Here is an 18749-nt window from a genome sequence, read left to right as displayed (position 1 = left end):
ACTCTCATGTCCTCAAACTGCTGTCACTTCTGTGGATGGATCAAAATCAAGCCACCAAACACTCCTGGCAACATTCCAGGATTTCCGAGACCCCCCAAGGGTTCTCTCGGTAACTCTGGACATCCGGAGTGATGTGCTGAGTTCCCACACTGTGGTTTGATGCCATGTCCTCCTCCTTCCTCCCTTCCAGGTCTGTTTTTTTGTCGGTCTCTATTACAACGTCATCATCGGCTGGAGCATCTTTTACTTCTTCAAGTCCTTCCAGTACCCCCTGCCCTGGAGCGAGTGCCCCATCGTGAGGAACGGCTCGGTGGCTGGTGAGGCACAGGGGGCTGGGCTGGGAGGGGGCAGGGACCGGGGAAGGGGGGCTCTGGGACCCTGTGGGACACTGCACCACCCCCAGCACAAGGTGGGACCTCAGCAGGTGGAGGCTCCTCTCTGGCACCGCTGCCTCGACCATGTGAAGAACTTCCCCTTGGGTTGGATGAGTGTCTCCAGTGTTCTCTGTCCCCACTGAGGGGATTTGATGCCCGTTTGGCAATCCAGAATGGGATTTGGTGCCACTTTGGCAATCCAGAGTCCCCACTGATGGGATTTGATGCCACTTTGGCAATCCAGAGTCCCAAATCCCCACTGAGGGGATTTGATACCAGTTTGGGAATCCAGAATGGGATTTGATGCCACTTTGGCAATCCAGAGTCCCCACTGATGGGATTTGATACCAGTTTCTGAATCCAGAATGGGATTTGATACCAGTTTGTCAACCCAGAGTCCCCACTGATGGGATTTGATGCCAGTTTGGCAATCCAGAATGGGATTTGATGCCACTTTGGCAATCCAGAGTCCCCACTGATGGGATTTCCAGGCTGCCTCAGTGCTTGAGGCCAGGCTCTGACCCAGGAGCGTGGAGGGGGGCAGAGGGAATCAGGCAGGGGCTGCTCCACTGCCTGCCTGAGACATGGATGGGGCTAATGGTGTTTTATAACATCTGAACATCAGCTTGGGACTCTCTGAGAGGTTTTATAGCAAATGAAAATGTCTTCCCCTGTATTTAATATCTCATTTTCACCCGGCAGTAGTTTTATGTCCTGTCTCTTCTTTTCCCTGCTAAGAATGAGCCCCATGATTTCTGCCCCTCAGTTTCCAGAGGTGTCTCCCTTCCCTGGCTGCCTCCAGCAGGTCTCTGTGCCCGTGTTCACAGGGGTCTGAGGATGAGGGAAGAGATGAGGATCTGACTCCATGTTTCAGAAGGCTTGATTTATTATTTTATGATATATATTACATTAAAACTATACTAAAAGAAGAAAGGATTTCATCAGAAGGCTGGCTAAGAATAGAATAGCAAACAAGAATGATAACAAAGGTTTGTGGTTCGGCTCTCTGTCTGAGTCAGCTGGGCTGTGATTGGCCATTAATTAGAAACAACCAACATGGGCCAACCCCAGATGCACCTGTTGCATCCCACAGCAGCAGATAACCATTGTTTGCATTTTGTTCCTGAGGCCTTTCAGCTTCTCAGGAGGAAAAATCCTAAGGAAAGGATTTTCCATCAAAGATGTCTGTGACAGGTCTCTGACATTTGGCCAGCCCAGGAGACAGTGGAGGCCTCTCCCCCTCATGCTCTCCTGCCTCTCTCCTGCAGTTGTGGAGACAGAATGTGAGAGGAGCTCAGCCACCACCTACTTCTGGTACCGGGAGACCCTGGACATCTCCAACTCCATCTCTGAGAGCGGGGGGCTCAACTGGAAGATGACCCTGTGTCTGCTGGTGGCCTGGAGCCTTGTTGGCTTGGCCATGATCAAAGGCATCCAGTCCTCAGGGAAGGTGGGTGTTGGTGGCCGCCTGAGCCTGGCTGGGCTCTGTCCTGGGAGCAGAAACCTGCTGGACACGCTGTCCTGTGTCCCATTTCCAGAGGAATGCTGTGTCCCCTGGGATGGTCACACCCACCCACGGCTGGGGTCACCTCTGGAGGGATCCAGAATAAGATCAAAAGAGGGTTTAGGGAAGAGGTTTGGTTCAACTGCAGCCAGGCCTTGGTCACACCAGCACAGAGAATCCCCCTGAGCTCCAGCACTCACAGAATCCATTAGGTTGGAAAAGGCCTTTGAGGCCATCATGTCCAACCTGTGGCCCAGCACCACCCTGGCACCCAGACCATGGCACTGAGAGCCACATCCAGCCTTTCATTAAACACCTCTGGGGATGGTGGCTCCAGCAGCTCCCTGGGCAGCCCCTTCTGATGCTCAGTCACTCCTTCTGGGAAGATCTTCCTAATGCCCAGCCTAATGCTCCCTTGGTGCAGCTCGAGGCTGTTTCCTCTTGTCTTGTCCTGGGAGCAGAGCCTGTCCCCCCAGGCTGCACCCCCCTGTCAGGGAGCTGCAGAGAGTGATGGGGTCACCCCTGAGCCTCCTCTTCTCCAGGCCGAGCTCCCTCAGCCCCCCTTGAGTTCCAGACCCCTCTCCAGCCTTGTTTCCCTTCTCTGGACATGCTCCAGCACCTCAACATCTTTCCTAAACTGGGGGGCTCAGAACTGGACACAGCACTCCAGGTGCTGCCCAAGCAGTGCTGAGCACAGGGGAACAATCCCTGCCCTGCTCCTGCTGGCCACACCATTCCTGAGCCAGGCCAGGAGCCTTATTGCCCACCTGGGCACTCTGGTGCTTCATGTCCAGCCTGCTGTCCACCAGTGTCCCCAGGTCTCTTTGTGCCCGGGCACTGCCCAGCCACCTGCACCATCCTGCCCCGAGGGGTCCCACAGTTCATCCCTGGGGATCCAGCCCCATCCTGCGGAGGGAGCCGCTCCCTTCTCCCCCCTGTGAGCTGTCCATGGGCGGGGTGGGAGGGTGGCTGGGCCCAGGGGGCAGGAATTGAGGCTGTGTGTGTTCATCCCTCCTGCTCCAGGTGATGTACTTCAGCTCCCTCTTCCCGTACCTGGTGCTTGTTTGCTTCTTGGTGCGGGGGCTGCTGCTGCGTGGGGCAGTGGATGGGATCATGCACATGTTCACACCCAAGGTGAGAGTTCCAACCCCATCAGGGTTCCCCTCCTGGCTTTTCATGTCCTATTTTCCCTATTCTCTTATTATTCCTCTTATTTTCCTCCCCACCCCAAAAATCAAAGTACCAGCCCCAAACTTGGGGACCATGATAGATCATCAGGGTGTGGAGTGGCTCCCAAAATTCAGGATGTGGCCAGGACAGCCACAACCCTCACAAACTCACCACCCTCAACTACCCAGATGCCAGGCTGGGGGGCACAGAGGTGCCCAAGGGAATGTATAAATACAAAGATTTAATGGAGAGATGCTGGCTGGAAGAAAAACCTCCGTTGGTGGTATGCACTCATTAATTAAGCAGCTAATTAATTAATTAAGCAGAGATGTAGATGAATCAGCTCAGCTGGCGAGGCTGTTAGAAGACATTAATTGTGGTTCCTTGATGAATGATGCTGGGAGGTCTCCAGGCTGCAGCTCTGGCTCCTGGGAGAGGGGGAATGTGGCTGGGGGGGGGAGCAGCAGATAAAACACCCCCAGCCAGGATGTTTGATTTCAGTGCTCCAGGAGCTCTGGGAGCAGGAGATGGCCAGGGGAGGATGGAAACACATCCCTGGGCATGGGGTGGTGCCCTGGGCTGGGGGGACACGGGCTGGGGAGCTGCACAGAGAGATGGGTCAGGTCAAACCTTGTCCTGACCTCTGCGTGCCTCAGTTTCCCTCTCTGTGTGAATGAGGAGTGTTGCCAGCCAGGGGCTGTGTACAAATCACAAACGGGATGGGACTGTTAGGAACTGCCTGGAGCTGTTTTATTTTCCAGCATCACTCTCATTCCATGGTTATGACAATGGGAAGATGCCACCAGCTCACATCCCAGGCAGCAGACCCAAAACTCAATGTTACAATTCACTTTATAAGTTTTTTGACCAATCACACAAAACAAAAGCACATTGACAGTAGTTCTATCCACCACTATAAGCACAGTTACCTTTGGTTAAAACAATGCTTGCTTATTTCAAACACAATACCTGTTTGTAAGCTTTAAAACACAATGCACAGAGCTCCATTATTAAGCTTCAAACTTCCTAATATCTCACTAGATAAACTTCTCTGTAGCTTAGGGAGTTATTCTAGACAAGTGTTAATACACAGACCATTGTTCTATTTGTCCTTACTTTTCTACTTTTTAAATAATTTTTCTGCTGACCAATCTCATGGCTGCTGCTTGGCTCCAATCCCAGTTCTGCTGTGTCTGAGGCCTTTTGCAGCTTTCCCAAGCCCCTCTGATTTTGTGCATTCCCACAATGAGAAGGACCTGTGAGTGCTGGGTAAAGCCAGACCTGAGCACGGCAGATCATGGAGTCACAGAGTGGTTTGGGTTGGAAGGAGCCTTAGGGATCATTTCCTTCCTCCACCCCACCAAAGCAGCCACAGCTGCCCCAAAACCAGCTCAGCCCTTTTAATGTCATTCTGGGATGGGCTGTGGGGCCACCTAACTCCTTCTTCTGTCTTCTCTCCAAGCTGGACAAGATGCTGGACCCCCAGGTGTGGCGTGAAGCAGCCACGCAGGTTTTCTTCGCCCTGGGCCTGGGTTTTGGGGGCGTCATTGCCTTCTCCAGCTACAACAAGCAGGACAACAACTGCCACTTCGATGCCACCCTCGTCTCCTTCATCAACTTCTTCACGTCTGTGCTGGCCACCCTGGTTGTGTTTGCTGTGCTGGGCTTCAAGGCCAACATCATGAACGAGAAATGCGTGGTGGAGTAAGATTTGCTTTGTCTCTGGGGTGGGCAGGTCTTTGCTGCTGCCAGTTGTGGTGGGTCTGGAGCTGGATGATCCTGGGGTTTGGTGGGCCCAAGTTCCTGATGGGCAGGAGCTGGATTTCCAGGGATGCACCTCTGTAGCTGAGGGAGTTGGACATTCAGCTCCTCCAAGCTAAAATCCAGCCCCAAGATGGGCTCTTAATCTGCAGCTGGGGTGTGAATCCAGCGTGTCTCAGGTGCCCTGCATCACCTGAGAGGTTCTGCTCTCCCTTAGGAACGCTGAGAAGATCTTGGGCTACCTGAACACCAATGTGCTGAGCCACGACCTCATCCCACCCCACGTGAACTTCTCCCACCTCACTGCCAAGGACTACAACGAGATGTACAGGGTGATCATGACGGTGAAGGAGGGGCACTTCAAAGAGCTGGGCCTGGACGCCTGCCTGCTGGAGGATGAACTCAACAAGGTACCTGGTGGCACTCCTGGAGGGACCAGCAGGTCACTGTGACCGTGTTCACAGGGGTCCCAGGATGAGGGAAGAGACGAGGATCTGACTCCATGTTTCAGAAGGCTTGATTTATTATTTTATGATATATATTAAGTTAAAACTATCCTAAAAGAATGGAAGAAAGGATTTCCTCAGAAGGCTGGCTAAGAATAGAAAAAGAAAGAATGATAACAAAGGCTTGTGGCTCGGCTCTCTGTCTGAGCCAGCTGGGCTGTGATTGGCCATTAATTAGAAACAATCACATGAGCCCAATCCCAGATGCACCTGTTGCATCCCACAGCAGCAGATAACTATTGTTTGCATTTTGTTCCTGAGGCCTCTCAGCTTCTCAGGAGGAAAAATCCTAAGGAAAGGATTTTCCATAAAAGATGTCTGCAACAGGTCACCCTCCCCATTTCCTCTCCCTGTGTCAATCCTGGGCACATGGATCTGGAAAAACAACTTTAGAGACCCTCCAGGGATGGAGAATCCAAGTCCCTGTGGTTTTACCCAGCACACAGGGGTTCTCCTGGCGTGGGAGAAGCTCTGTCCAGTACAGGTTGAGCAGGGTCATCACCAGCTCATCTCCAGTACCAGAGTGGGATTTTCCTGAAGAGGGTTTGGTGAGGGAGACCTGAGAGGGGCTCAAAGTCTGTGTCCCTGACAAGTTTCTTCTCATATTTTTGTCCTCTCCCCACGTCAACAGTCGGTGCAAGGGACTGGCCTGGCCTTCATTGCCTTCACAGAAGCCATGACCCACTTCCCAGCCTCGCCCTTCTGGTCTGTCATGTTCTTCCTGATGCTGATCAACCTGGGCTTGGGGAGCATGATCGGGACCATGTCAGGCATCACGACACCCATCATCGACACCTTCAAGGTGCGCAAGGAAGTGTTCACAGGTGAGGCCTCTTCTCCTGCAACCTCCTTGGGAAGGGGTGGGAGGTCCCCATTGCCTTGAGGAGTCACTCCAGAAGAGTGTGGACATGGTGGGGGGTGAACTGGGCCATGCCCATGCAGGGAATGGACCTTCTGGAGGTCCTGGTGTCTCTCAGAGGCTCTGCTGACCATGCCCATGCAGGGAATGGACCTTCTGGAGGTCTTGGTGTCCCTCAGGAGGCTCTGCTGACCATGCCCATGCAGGGAATGGACCTTCTGGAGATCCTGGTGTCCTTCTGGGGTCTCTGCTGACCATGCCTATGCAGGGAATGGACCTTCTGGAGGTCTTGGTGTCCCTCAGGAGGCTCTGCTGACCATGCCTGTGCAGGGAATGGACCTTCTGGAGGCAGTGGTGTCCCTCAGGAGGCTCTGCTGACCATGCCCATGCAGGGAATGGACATTCTGGAGGCAGTGGTGTCCCTCAGGAGGCTCTGCTGACCATGCCCATGCAGGGAATGGACATTCTGGAGGTCTTGGTGTCCCTCAGGAGGCTCTGCTGACCATGCCCATGCAGGGAATGGACCTTCTGGAGGTCCTGGTGTCCCTCAGGAGGCTCTCCTGACCATGCCCATGCAGGGAATGGACCTTCTGGAGATCCTGGTGTCCTTCTGGGGTCTCTGCTGACCATGCCCATGCAGGGAATGGACCTTCTGGAGGTCTTCATGTCCCTCAGGAGGCTCTGCTGACCATGCCTGTGCAGGGAATGGACCTTCTGGAGGCAGTGGTGTCCCTCAGGAGGCTCTGCTGACCATGCCCATGCAGGGAATGGACATTCTGGAGGTCCTGGTGTCTCTCAGAGGCTCTGCTGACCATGCCCATGCAGGGAATGGACCTTCTGGAGGTCCTGGTGTCCCTCAGGAGGCTCTGCTGACCAGGCCTGTTTGCTCCCCACAGTCGGTTGCTGCATCTTCGCCTTCGTAGTGGGGCTGATCTTTGTGCAGCGTTCTGGAAATTACTTTGTCACCATGTTTGACGATTACTCAGCCACGCTGCCGCTCACCGTCGTGGTCATCCTGGAGAACATCGCTGTGGCCTGGATTTACGGCACCAAGAAGTAAGGAATTTCTAGATAAAAGGAGTAACTGTGGTGTAACTCCTGACTAGAAACCCTCCTTCCACCTCTTGGCTTTTTCTCCAGGGCAGTTATAGAGGCAGGAGTTTGGTTCACTTTGATCCTCCTGCCTTGCCCTGGTGTAACACAGCCCCTTCTCATGGGTTTCTCCTCTTGGTTGTGATGATCTGTTGCTTGTGATGACCCTTTTTTCTGAGGTTTCCAGGTCCTCCTGGAAGGGGGAGGCTGTTCCCCACAGTTCTCCTTGTTCAGAAGCTGTCCAGAGCAAAGGCAGCTCTGGATAACACTCAGATGGTCTTGTCCTGTGCAGTTTTCCACAAGTTCTTCAGGCTTGAGGGATGCTGAGATGGTCAGCTGGGTTCTTCAGGCTGTACCTTGTGCATCAGCGGGGCTCCTGGGAGGTTGTTTCTCACTCAGAGATGGAGGATGTTGTGGACACCCTGGAGGGGCTTCTCCTAAGTTACACCCCATTGGCTCCTTCCCCTGTTCCTATGCCTTAACATAGGTGTTGTGAGGCTCTCCCTCCCCTTTCCCTGATTGGGTCTCACCTTGATACTGCCTGGAGACCAAGGTCAGCTGAGAGGCCCCTGGGGGAGAGAGCTGGATGCTCTGGGGAGAGCATGTGTCTGAGATGAATTAAACATCTATTTTGCATCATTATGCAAAAGCCTTTTTTCCTTCTTTACCCTGGACTTTACTAGCAGCAATTCAAGCTGCAACAGGATGTCACGATTCCATGTCTTTCCTCGGCAGGTTCATGCAGGAGCTGACAGAAATGCTGGGATTCCGGCCCTACCAGTTCTACTACTACGCCTGGAAGTACGTGTCCCCCATCTGCATGGCCGTGCTCATGACTGCCAGCATCATCCAGCTGGGAGTGAGCCCCCCGGGATACAGCGCCTGGATCAGAGAGGAGGTGGGCACAGCTCCCTTCCCCACCCCTGGCCCAGTCTCGGGTTTTGGTTGTTAATTGCTGCCCCAAGATGTGCAGGGTGTCTCTGTTTCAGCCCCTGCATCTGAAGAAAGACTCAGAGCTCTTCAGTTTTCTGTCTTGAGGTTGTTTATTGATTCTTATCTATAAAATTTTCTTTCTGCCCAGCCAAGGTCTGCTCAGCAGGGCAGCCACAGGCACTCTGACCGCCCTTGGGGTGGTGTTGTGCTTTTATACTACAAACTACATAGAACATATTTACACTTAATTCCCAATACCTATCACCTATGTTAGACAGTGCACTTCTACTCTAAACCAATCCCAAAGTGCCAGCATCACTGCAGAAAATGGAGACCAAGAAGAAGAAGAAAGGCTGGACATGCCCAAGTTCCTCCATCTTGTCCCCATAACCCCCATACCAAAAATCCTAAAATCTACATTTTCACCCTGTGATAATTTTATTATTGTACTATTCTAACCTCTGTGACTTTCAAATGCTCATACAAAGCTGGTAACTTGCTCCAGGGCCCACAATCAAACCCCCAGGTGCCCTGGGCTGTGTGCCAGGGTCTCTGAGCCCCTGGTAGGGTCCTGGCAGCTCTGGACACCCAGGGGGATGCACTGAGTTCTGACACCTCAGCACAGCAGGGGCAGCTCAGAGCTGCAGAGCACTCTGTTCATCCCAGCTCTGCTCATTCCTCCTTCCTCTCCTGCTGGGTGACATTCCCACCCTCTCATCCTCTGGGACTGGTTTGTTCATGCTGCCCAGATATCTCCAGCCAGCTCTGCCTGTGGGCTGAAGTTTGTGTTGATTTTAGTTGGCTCCCACAGCTCCACACTGTGCCTGTGTGGGGATCCTTCCCTTTGACCTGAGCCCACCCTTCATGTGGTGTCCCTGGGTCTGGCAGGAGGCAGGAGGAGCTGTCTGGTGTTTCAGAGATGTTGTACCCTGTTGGGAAGGATGAAAGTTTAACAAGAAAGTCCCACAGATACGTGTGCTTAGCAGAAAGATTTTTAAATGTAGAATCTGCAGAAGGAATAGAGATGGAAGCAAGTTTTGATATAGAAGGAAAGAATTGCTGAGCCAGTCTCACTGGATAACCAAGGAGGCAAAGGGTGTGTTAGTCAGAAGGGGTTTTATGGCTTAGAGCAAAGGATAAACCCACCCCAAACAAGAAGATGTTTTACCAAGCAGAAAGAGAGCACAGGCAAACAAGGCAGCAAATGGTGCAAGTAGAAAAAAGGTCTCAGAATTTTCCACTGCAAGAAAACTGAAAAACAACTTCTAGCTTAAACTGTAATGTACTAACTTTGAGTGATTGGGGAATAGTGACATGAATATGGTAATTATAGTAGTTATGATAGGCTATAGATAATAGTTAAGGTATAGATTGGTTCTACTGTATTGAGATGCTCAGCAAAGAGAAGTATAAACGTCTATAATGCATTGTGACCAAAACCAAAGGGTCTCCAGGCCTGCCTGCAGCTGGAGCTGACAGCTGTGGGCACAGCTCTGTCACCCACAACCCTGGACTGCTGTGACATTTTGGATGGAATAAACTGCATTTGGAAGAGCTGCCTGGATCCCACATCCTTCATTTAGGTTCTTACAATACCTGGTCGTGACCGTGTTCACAGGGGTCCCAGGATGAGGGAAGAGATGAGGATCTGACTCCATGTTTCAGAAGGCTTGATTTATTATTTTGTGATATATATTATATTAAAACTATACTAAAAGAATAGAAGAAAGGATTTCATCAGAAGGCCAGCTAAGAATAGAAAAAGAAAGAATGATAACAAAGGTTTGAGTCTCAGACAGAGAGTCTGAGCCAGCTGGGCTGTGATTGGCCATTAATTAGAAACAACCACATGAGCCAATCCCAGATGCACCTGTTGCATTCCACAGCAGCAGATAACCATTGTTTGCATTTTGTTCCTGAGGCATCTCAGCTTCTCAGGAGGAAAAATCCTAAGGAAAGGATTTTTCATAAAAGATGTCTGTGACACCTGGTGGGCATCACTGCTGCAGCAGCCCCGATTCATTAACATCTGTCTCTTCCAGGCTGCTGAAAAGTTCCTGTTCTACCCAACATGGGCCATGGCCATCCTCATCTCCCTGATCATCCTGGCATCCCTCCCCCTGCCCCTGGTCTTCATCCTCCGGCAGTTCCACCTGGTGTCGGACGGCTCCAACGCCCTCTCCGTCACCTACAAGAAGGGTCGGATGATGAAGGACATCTCCAACCTGGAGGACAACGACGAGACCCGCTTCATCCTGAGCAAGGTGCCCAGCGAGACGCCGTCCCCCATGCCCACGCACCGCTCCTACCTGGGCCCCGGCAGCAGCTCCCCCCTGGAGATGAGCGCGGCTCCCAACGGACGCTACGGCAGCGGGTACCTGCTGGCCAGCACCCCCGAGTCTGAGCTGTGATGGTGGCCTGCCCACCCACCCCCACCGGGAGAGGAGGGCACTGGGGAGTGGATGCTGGCTGTCCAGAAAACAGGAAAATTAATTATTAAGGGTGAAGAAGAATTAATGACTAAGATGAAGAAGAAACCCCCTCTTAAAATCGTAAGCAAAGCAGCCATTTCTGAGGTGACGTCGGGAAGAAGGGATTGCAGGAGGGGCAGGACTCCTCTGACAACCCTCGGTGGAAAGGCTGGACCCCTGGACTCACCTCCAGGGAAGGGAAGAGGAGCAAGAGATGCTGCAATACCTTTCCAAGAGTTGTTCTCGTGCAGCTCAAATCCGAAGCAAAGAATCTCTCTTTTCTAAGCAGCTGATGGTTGGAACAAGGACCTGGCAGCAGGTGGGAAGCCAATCACACTTCCTCCTGTCACCCAGAGCTCTTCCCTCCCTGTCTGTTGTCCTTTAGCCGGGAGGAGTCATGGCCTTATTCCAACGAGCACAATTAATCATCGATGTTCATAGCACAAGAAGGTGCTGTTGTTGTCACCATCGTTGTTGTTGTTGTATCTCCTGTAGGTTTTTATAGCTGTGGACACACCCAAATAACCCCCCAAATTCTGACCAGGGATGGCAGGGAGCAGCGTGGGGCTGGCTGTGATGTTGGGGTGTGTGAGACAGGGCAGGGTGAATCCCTGGAATCTTTGCTGCCACCAGCACAGGGACGGTGGCTGGGAGTTCTTTGGAGATGTCACAGCCATGGGATGGAGTAGCTGGGATGCTCCATGGGTTGGTGGTGATGGTGCTGAGTGGCAGGAGGACCCCTGAAGTGACAGTGGTTTGGGGGTGTGAGCCTGTGTGGGGTCTGGGTGGGGTTGGTGTGGTGGGGGTCAGGAGGGCTCTCCTGGAATTACTCCTGACGTGTGGGATGCTCTGCTGAACCAAAACCCCTGGCATGGTGACCATCTCCTCTCACTCCTCTCTTTAGATGTCCCAGAGGGACAAGCAGAGGAGCTGTGGGACATCCAGTCCTACCACACTCCTGGTTTAGCTCTCAGGAAACCACCCCTGACTTCCCTCCTTGTCCCCGTGCCAAGGTGAGCTGGGCACTGGCTCTCTCTGGACGTGCCTCCTCGTTTCTCCTCGTGTCCCTCCGAGCCTGGGGTTTGGCTTTGCCTCCTGTCACACCCCCCAGGAGCCCAGCAGCCTTTGCATGGGGGTGACCAGCTCTTGGGGACCACAGGCATCCGAGGGGCAGCAGCTCCTGCGAGCCAGTGCCAGGTCCCCAGGAGCTCTTGATCCAGCCTGGGGAGCCCTTGTGAGAGTCCAGGGGCCTCTATTGTGCCCATCCATGGTTTGAGGTGATCTGACTGATGTGACCTTATGTTGTTTCTCCCCAGGCTGTTTGGAAAGGGTGGGACCTTCCAGCTCTGAGTCCTGCTGGGACCGAGGGTCATTTTCCTGAATCCTACCTGTAACCAAGCACTTCTGCCAAGGGTGTCAGGTGGCATTGTCCCCCTTTTCCCTGGGGACGTGGAAGCAGCACACTCTCTCCCCTCTGTTGCCTCCAAAGGCTGGGGAGTGCCTCCCCTGATCCTGCTGGGCTTAGGTTGTGCACGAAGAGCTTTGAGGCTGCTCTGAAGGCCACGTTTGTGGGTGCTGGTTCCTGAGCCCTTCTCTCCTCTGCTTTCCTGCCAATTGCTTTTCTTTCACCTTGGTTCTCCTTTTGGCTGGAGGTGAAGGCAGGAAGCTGCTGGTCCATTCACCACACCCTTGATTCTCAGCATCCCTGGGGCCAGCAGGTTCCCACAGTGACATCTCCTGTGGGTGTGATCCTTCTTTCACAGCCTTCTCCATAGACTTGGCTGGTGACCTGGAGACTCTTCCAGGACAATTAGCTCAAGCCCTTCATTAACTGTTTTTCTGGGGGGAAGATGGAGGAGTGGAATGAACCAAAGCAGCTCAGTGATGGTGCCAAGATCTGTGAGTCAGGATCAGCCACGTTCCTCCAGAAGTTCCCCCTTCCTCATCCCCTCCCATCTCTTTCTCCTTCCTCTGCCCATGCAGGAGGGACACAGAAATGTCCCCATGGCATCATCTCTGGAAGGGAGAACCCCAAATCTGGTGGCTTTTCCCCATCATTAGGCAACATTTCTAATGGAATCCATCCTCACTGACCAGCAGAACAGAGGATGAGTCAAATCCTTGCCCAGCATCACCTCCCCATCACCCCTGAGCCCAGGGGCCGGGTTCCCACCGTAGCTCCCATGGAGTTAATGGAGCAGGACCCCTCCATAGCCACAGCACTCAGTCCCACGTGCTCCAGAGCACTCAGTCCCATGTGCTCCCATGGCAGGATGCTCCTTGAACCCCGGGGGGAAGGATCCAGCCCTCCCTCTCTCCCACCCCTGTTCCCAAACCAGCCAGGGAGGAGCTCGCTTTCCTCCCTTCTTGCAGCATCAATAAGAGGCAAAGTCAATAAGAAGGTAACAAAGAAGTTATATTATATATATATATAAAATATATACAGAGAGAGGAGATGGAATAATAACCTAGAGATTCTCTATTTCTATTGTATATTTATTCTGTAAATGTCACTGTAAATGCTGTTAAATGACAAATCGTATTCCAAAGTGGCCCATGACCTATTTTCATTCCCAGTGCTGTACAGATCAATTCTCATTCTATAGCAGGGCATATTTTTACCTTTTTATTTCTTGTGTGTGCTGGGTGCACATCCCCTCCTCCCCCCAGCCTGGGGCACCCTGGGCATCCAGCAGAGAGGAGGAGGAGGAGGAGGGACGCCCCCTTTACTTTTACCTGTGGAAATACTCGTGTTTTGTCGTGGCATTTGCTCGGTGTTAGATACGGGGTTTTGGGGTGGGCTGTGTGTGTGTGTGTTAGGTTTTAGGAGCTCCATGTTGGGTGTGTGTGTTTGTCCGTGGGGTGTGCGTGTCCGTGTGTGTGGCTGCCTTTAGGATTCACTTCTGGCCTGGACTCGCTCACTTTTGGGGTCTCTGTGGGGGTTTCTCCCTCCACACACCTCCTCGGGGTGCCAGGCTGTGCATTGGGCCGACCCCCGGTGGCTTTTAGCCCTAGAAATCACTTTTCCTCTTTTTCTGCACAGAGGCACAGGGAATAGCTGCTAGTTGTGAGCACAGGCACTTTTCAGTTTTCCTTCAGGCAGTGGGACAAAGAGGGGGGAGCCACTGCCCGTGTCCCTGTCCCCCCACATCAGCTCCTGGGTGGGTTCCCAGCCCAGATCCTGCTGCTCAGAGCAGTGTGGGGTCCCTGCTGCTGGGCAGGGCAGGAGGGGTCCAGACCCTGCTCCGTCTCTGTGGGGAGGGTGTGCAGTGCATTCTGCAGGGGGCACAGAGGAGGTTGCTGGAGGGGCACGCCCTGGAAACAAACTGGAAAAACAAACTGGAAACTGGAAAAACAAACTGGAAACTGGAAAAACAAACTGGAAAAGGCAATTCTGGCCCTTGGGGGCTGGAAAAATGATGACATTGTGCTGCTGGAGATACAGGTCCAGCCTGTAGTGCTGGATTTGGGATGCTCTGTTCCCCAGCCTGTAGGGCTGGATTTGGGATGCTCTGTTCCCCAGCCTGTAGGGCTGGATTTGGGATGCTCTGTTCCCCAGCCTGTAGGGCTGGATTTGGGATGCTCTGTTCCCCAGCCTGTAGGGCTGGATTTGGGATGCTCTGTTCCCCAGCCTGTAGGGCTGGATTTGGGATGCTCTGTTCCCCAGCCTGTAGGGCTGGATTTGGGATGCTCTGTTCCCCAGCCTGTAGGGCTGGATTTGGGATGCTCTGTTCCCCAGCCTGTAGGGCTGGATTTGGGATGCTCTGTTCCCCAGCCTGTAGGGCTGGATTTGGGATGCTCTGTTCCCCAGCACTGCTCTCTGCTGCAGGGACCTTGACCCCAGTACAAGGCAGGGGCTTGTGGAGCTGGGTCCCCAGGCTGTCCCACGGCTCAGTCCCTCCAAAACAGCCCCTTCCTCACCTCTCAGCTCCTGCCCAGACCCTGACAGGTCGCATTAATCCCCAGCACCTCCCAGGAGCAGCTCCCACTGCCTTCCAATGGTCCCCACCCTTCCCGAGCGTGGCAGGAGCGGGGCCGGCTGGCCTTGGTGGCCGGGAGGGACACGGCACAGCCACGGGGACACGCGGGATGCGGCTGCTTCCCCTGGGACAAGCACAACAGCGGCGAAACCCTCGTGTACAGGTAAAGCACAGAGCTCTAGAGGCGCGTCCCTGTCCCCGGTAGCCGCTGTAGTTCCCACGTGTGCCGGGCGGGGCCGGGCAGCGCCGCCCGGGCTCCTCGGGCACCGGGAGAAACCCTGTAAGAGCTGTATCAGAGTCTGATTAAAAGTCTCTTCTTACCAAGTGTCTCCTCACCGAGTCTCCTCTGTGCCTCTGTTTCCTTTCTTGGGCGGGCTTTGGGGTCTTTTTAGGGTGGCAGAGACAGAAAGCAAAGGGCCCATGGGGTGTTGAGGTCTGTCCTTCCCTGTCTGTCCCACTGTTGTCCTTCTGTCTCCCCTCATCCCTTCCTCCACCCAGCACCAGCCTCTGCGCGGGCCTTGCTCAGACTGAGCTGTCTGTGAGTGCTTCAGGAGCCTGTGGAGGTTGTTTTCCACCCTGGGCCAGTTTAACCAGTACACCTCAGCTTTCCAGGGCACTGGGACTGCTCTGCTCCTCTGCACGATGCCCTGCTCACAGTGCTGCTGGCTTGTCCCGAGTGCTGGAGAAGCACTTGGGGTTTCCAGCAATCCCAGATGACTTCAGCTGCTGGGAATTAGCTTATGTTAGCTGGGGAGCAGAGCTGCCCCTTCCCTTCCCTTCCCTTCCCTTCCCTTCCCTTCCCTTCCCTTCCCTTCCCTTCCCTTCCCTTCCCTTCCCTTCCCTTCCCTTCCCTTCCCTTCCCTTCCCTTCCCTTCCCTTCCCTTCCCTTCCCTTCCCTTCCCTTCCCTTCCCTTCCCTTCCCTTCCCTTCCCTTCCCTTCCCTTCCCTCTCTGGTGGTTTCTTTGGCTTCTCCAGGGCTGCTTGAGGGAGGATGAGGAAAGAGGGGAGAGATGGATCCAGAGGAGATTCCCACCCTGGGGATGGCACCACACATGGGGACACTGCCATGGCCACAAACCAAACCTGTCCCCATGCAGGGGCAGCTGTGGGGAGGCAGGGAGGGTCTTTTGGGCAGCACTGACACAACCAGAGCACACAGCCTCAAGCTGCACCAAGGGAAATACAGGTTGGGTATCAGGAAAAAGTTTTTTACAGAAAGGGTGATAAAGTTCTGGAATGTTCTGCCCAGGGAGGTGGTGCAGTCTCCATCCCTGGGTGTGTTTAACAAAGCCTGGATGTGGCACTGGGTGCCAGGGTTGAGTTGAGGTGTTGGGGCTGGGTTGGACTCGATGATCTTGAAGGTCTCGTCCAACCTGGTCATTCTGTGATTTCTGTGATTCTGTGATTCTGTGATTTCTGTGATTCTGTGACTGGGGTAAGTGTCTGACACAGCTGGAGGAGCAGCACTGCCCAGGGAGGGCACAGGAGGTGGCACAGGGTTCTCCCTGTCCCAGAGGACATCCAGGACCCAGCTCTGGGGGTAAAATCCCCCAGGAGTGATGCCCAGGACAGTGGGGGCAGCTCTGACCCCAGCACAGCCCAGGCCTGGGGGAGCAGGGATGGAGATCCCAGCTCAGGGCAATGCCAGGAGCTCAGTGGGACACACGTGTGGTGTCACTGCTGTCCTGAACCAGCACAACTCAGCCCATCCTGTGCTCCCAGCGGCTGAGAGGGGCCAGGAAATCCCAGTGCCAGGGGCTTCCTGGAAACAGGTGAGAAAAACAAACTGGAAAAGGCAATTCTGGCCCTTGGGGGCTGGAAAAATGACAGAGAAATGGGCCCAAATGTGGAATTTAAGCTGAATACATTCTATTTTAAAAACCCCATAAATATTGAACTTCCTGTGACAGTGAGGGAGAGAGGTTTCAGAGCCTGCTGGGAGCTGCAGGATGTTGCTGTCAGATGTGGGGGTGGATTTTGGATGTCCCATCTCAAAACAGCTCTGGACCAGGCTCCGGGCTCGAGGTGGGTTCGGACACGAGGTGGAGCTGCTACAGCAGCATCTGCTGTGATTCCCGGGCACCTCGGGAAGGAAAAGCACGTCCCGATGCTTACAGACAGGGAAACCGAGGCACAGCCCCACCGCACCAACCGATCCGGCTCATTCCACAGCCAGAGCATCCCCAGCGCTGCCCCCACTCCAGCCCAGCCCCCTCCCGGCCCCAAGCCGCTTTTATGGAGCGAAATTGCATCAGCCATGCCGAGGATGGAGCCAGATTCTCCCCAGACCCCGCCAGGCTCCGGCGCCCGTGTTCTGCCTGCCGGGGCTCCAGAGGAGCGCAGGACGCGAGGTGGCACTGTGTGACATGAGAGAGCGAGGTGGCACTGTGGGACATGAGAGAGCGAGGTGGCACTGTGGGACATGACAGAGCGAGTGGCACTCACCGTGTGACAGAGCGAGGGACACAGAGCCGGCAATTCGGGGAGTGCTCCCCACCCGGGAATCAGGGCACCTGCGAGTTCCCCTTCCAGGCTGAGCTCATCCCATGGAGGGATGGGGCTGCAAACTCTGGCAGTGTAACTGCTGAAATGAGGAATTGTAGCTGAAAAACTCACCTGGCAGAGGCAGAGAGCAGAGGCAGAGCTTGTCCATGGCTTGTGGCAGCTTTTTTTTTGGGAAGCCCCAGCTCCAAGAGAGAGTCTAGAAAGGTTTCTTGGGGATCACAGCCTGGGGAGGGGAGTGCTTGGGTGCCACCACACACAGATCACAGATGGATCTGTCCCACCAGAAGCACGAGGGCAGAGACCTTGTTTGGAGCATCCAGGGGTTCCTGAGGACAACACATCTTTCATTAATGAGATTCTGGCCTGGAAGCACCTGCAGAGGTTGGTTTGGCTATTTCTACACCAAAACAAGATTGTCTCTCCCTAAACTGCTGCAGTCCACCCTTCTCCTCTGTCTTTCCATGGAGAGAGACACCTTGAGGGTGTCCCAGAGTGTCCCCAGCCTCTGTGGGGCCACTCAGCCCCCTGAGCATCCCGTGCTCTGTCTCCTGCTGCTCCCTCCCCACCCCTGGGGATGTGCCTGATGTGCAGGACCTCGGGCCAGGCTCAGGGTGCTGTGCTGGCTCAGGGGAGGGGGCCTTGGTGACCCACAGAGCCCTTCCCATGTCCTCAGGACCCACCCAAGCCTTTCCAGGCTGGAGCTGATCCTCCTCGAGATCTTCCAGGTCCTGCTCTTCATTCCATCCTCTGGATGTTATCTCAGTGCCTTGAGCCTTGCAGGACATCCCTGCAGAAGTGACTCCTTGCTCCAAAAAGGCCCTTATTTATTTATTTATTTATTTATCCAGCTCTTTCCATCTTTTCTCCTTCTCCCTCTCTTTTTTCTTTTTCTTTTTCTTTTTCTTTTTCTTTTTCTTTTTCTTTTTCTTTTTCTTTTTCTTTTTCTTTTTCTTTTTCTTTTTCTTTTTTTCTTTTTCTTTTTCTTTTTCTTCTTTTTCTTTTTTTCTTTTTCTTTTTCTTTTTTTTTTTTGAGATCTTCCCAGTTCTGCTCTTCATTCCATCCTCTGGATGTTATCTCAGATGCCTTGAACCTTGCAGGACATCCCTGCAGAAGTGACTCCTTGCTCCAAAAAGGCCCTTATTTATTTATTTATTTATTTATTTATTTATACAGCTCTTTCCATCTTTTCTCCTTCTCCCTCTCTAATTTCTTCTTTTTCTTTTTCTTTTTCTTTTTCTTTTTCTTTTTCTTTTTCTTTTTTTCTTTTTTTTTTTTTTTTTTTTTTTTTGAGATCTTCCAGGTCCTGCTCTTCATTCCATCCTTTGGATGTTATCTGAGATGCCTTGAACCTTGCAGGACATCCCTGCAGAAGTGACTCCTTGCTCCAAAAAGACCCTTATTTATCAAGCTCTTTCCATTTTCTCTCCTTCTCTATTTTCTTTCCTTTTTTTTTTTTTTTTCCTTTCCCATGGACATTAAAAATCAGAAGGCATATTTAGAGAGCAGACAGCTTTGGGCGGGTGTTGCTGGCTAAAAGATCTCTTCCTTCCCCAGAAACAACTCATTTGTCTGCTTGGCCACCTCCTCCCACCC

The 18749-nt window shown here is 53.2% G+C and overlaps 1 protein-coding gene across 1 annotated transcript in view; it reads left to right on the top strand.

Moving 5' to 3' along the window:
• SLC6A17 (solute carrier family 6 member 17) overlaps positions 1–14974 on the top strand; it is a 34918-nt gene extending 19944 nt beyond the window's left edge. Inside the window, exons 4-12 of the mRNA XM_066565488.1 lie at positions 191–317; positions 1643–1824; positions 2902–3012; positions 4511–4752; positions 5027–5219; positions 5947–6139; positions 7071–7230; positions 8002–8164; positions 10242–14974. Coding sequence (XP_066421585.1) covers positions 191–317; positions 1643–1824; positions 2902–3012; positions 4511–4752; positions 5027–5219; positions 5947–6139; positions 7071–7230; positions 8002–8164; positions 10242–10610 — 1740 coding nt within the window. The 3' untranslated portion in view covers positions 10611–14974. The remainder of the gene's footprint in view (positions 1–190; positions 318–1642; positions 1825–2901; positions 3013–4510; positions 4753–5026; positions 5220–5946; positions 6140–7070; positions 7231–8001; positions 8165–10241) is intronic.
• The last annotated feature ends 3775 nt before the right edge of the window (positions 14975–18749 follow it).

This window comes from Molothrus aeneus, chromosome 24, assembly GCF_037042795.1.
Source record: "Molothrus aeneus isolate 106 chromosome 24, BPBGC_Maene_1.0, whole genome shotgun sequence".
In the NCBI taxonomy this organism is placed as follows: domain Eukaryota; kingdom Metazoa; phylum Chordata; class Aves; order Passeriformes; family Icteridae; genus Molothrus; species Molothrus aeneus.
This window is presented reverse-complemented; position numbering and strand designations above follow the sequence as displayed.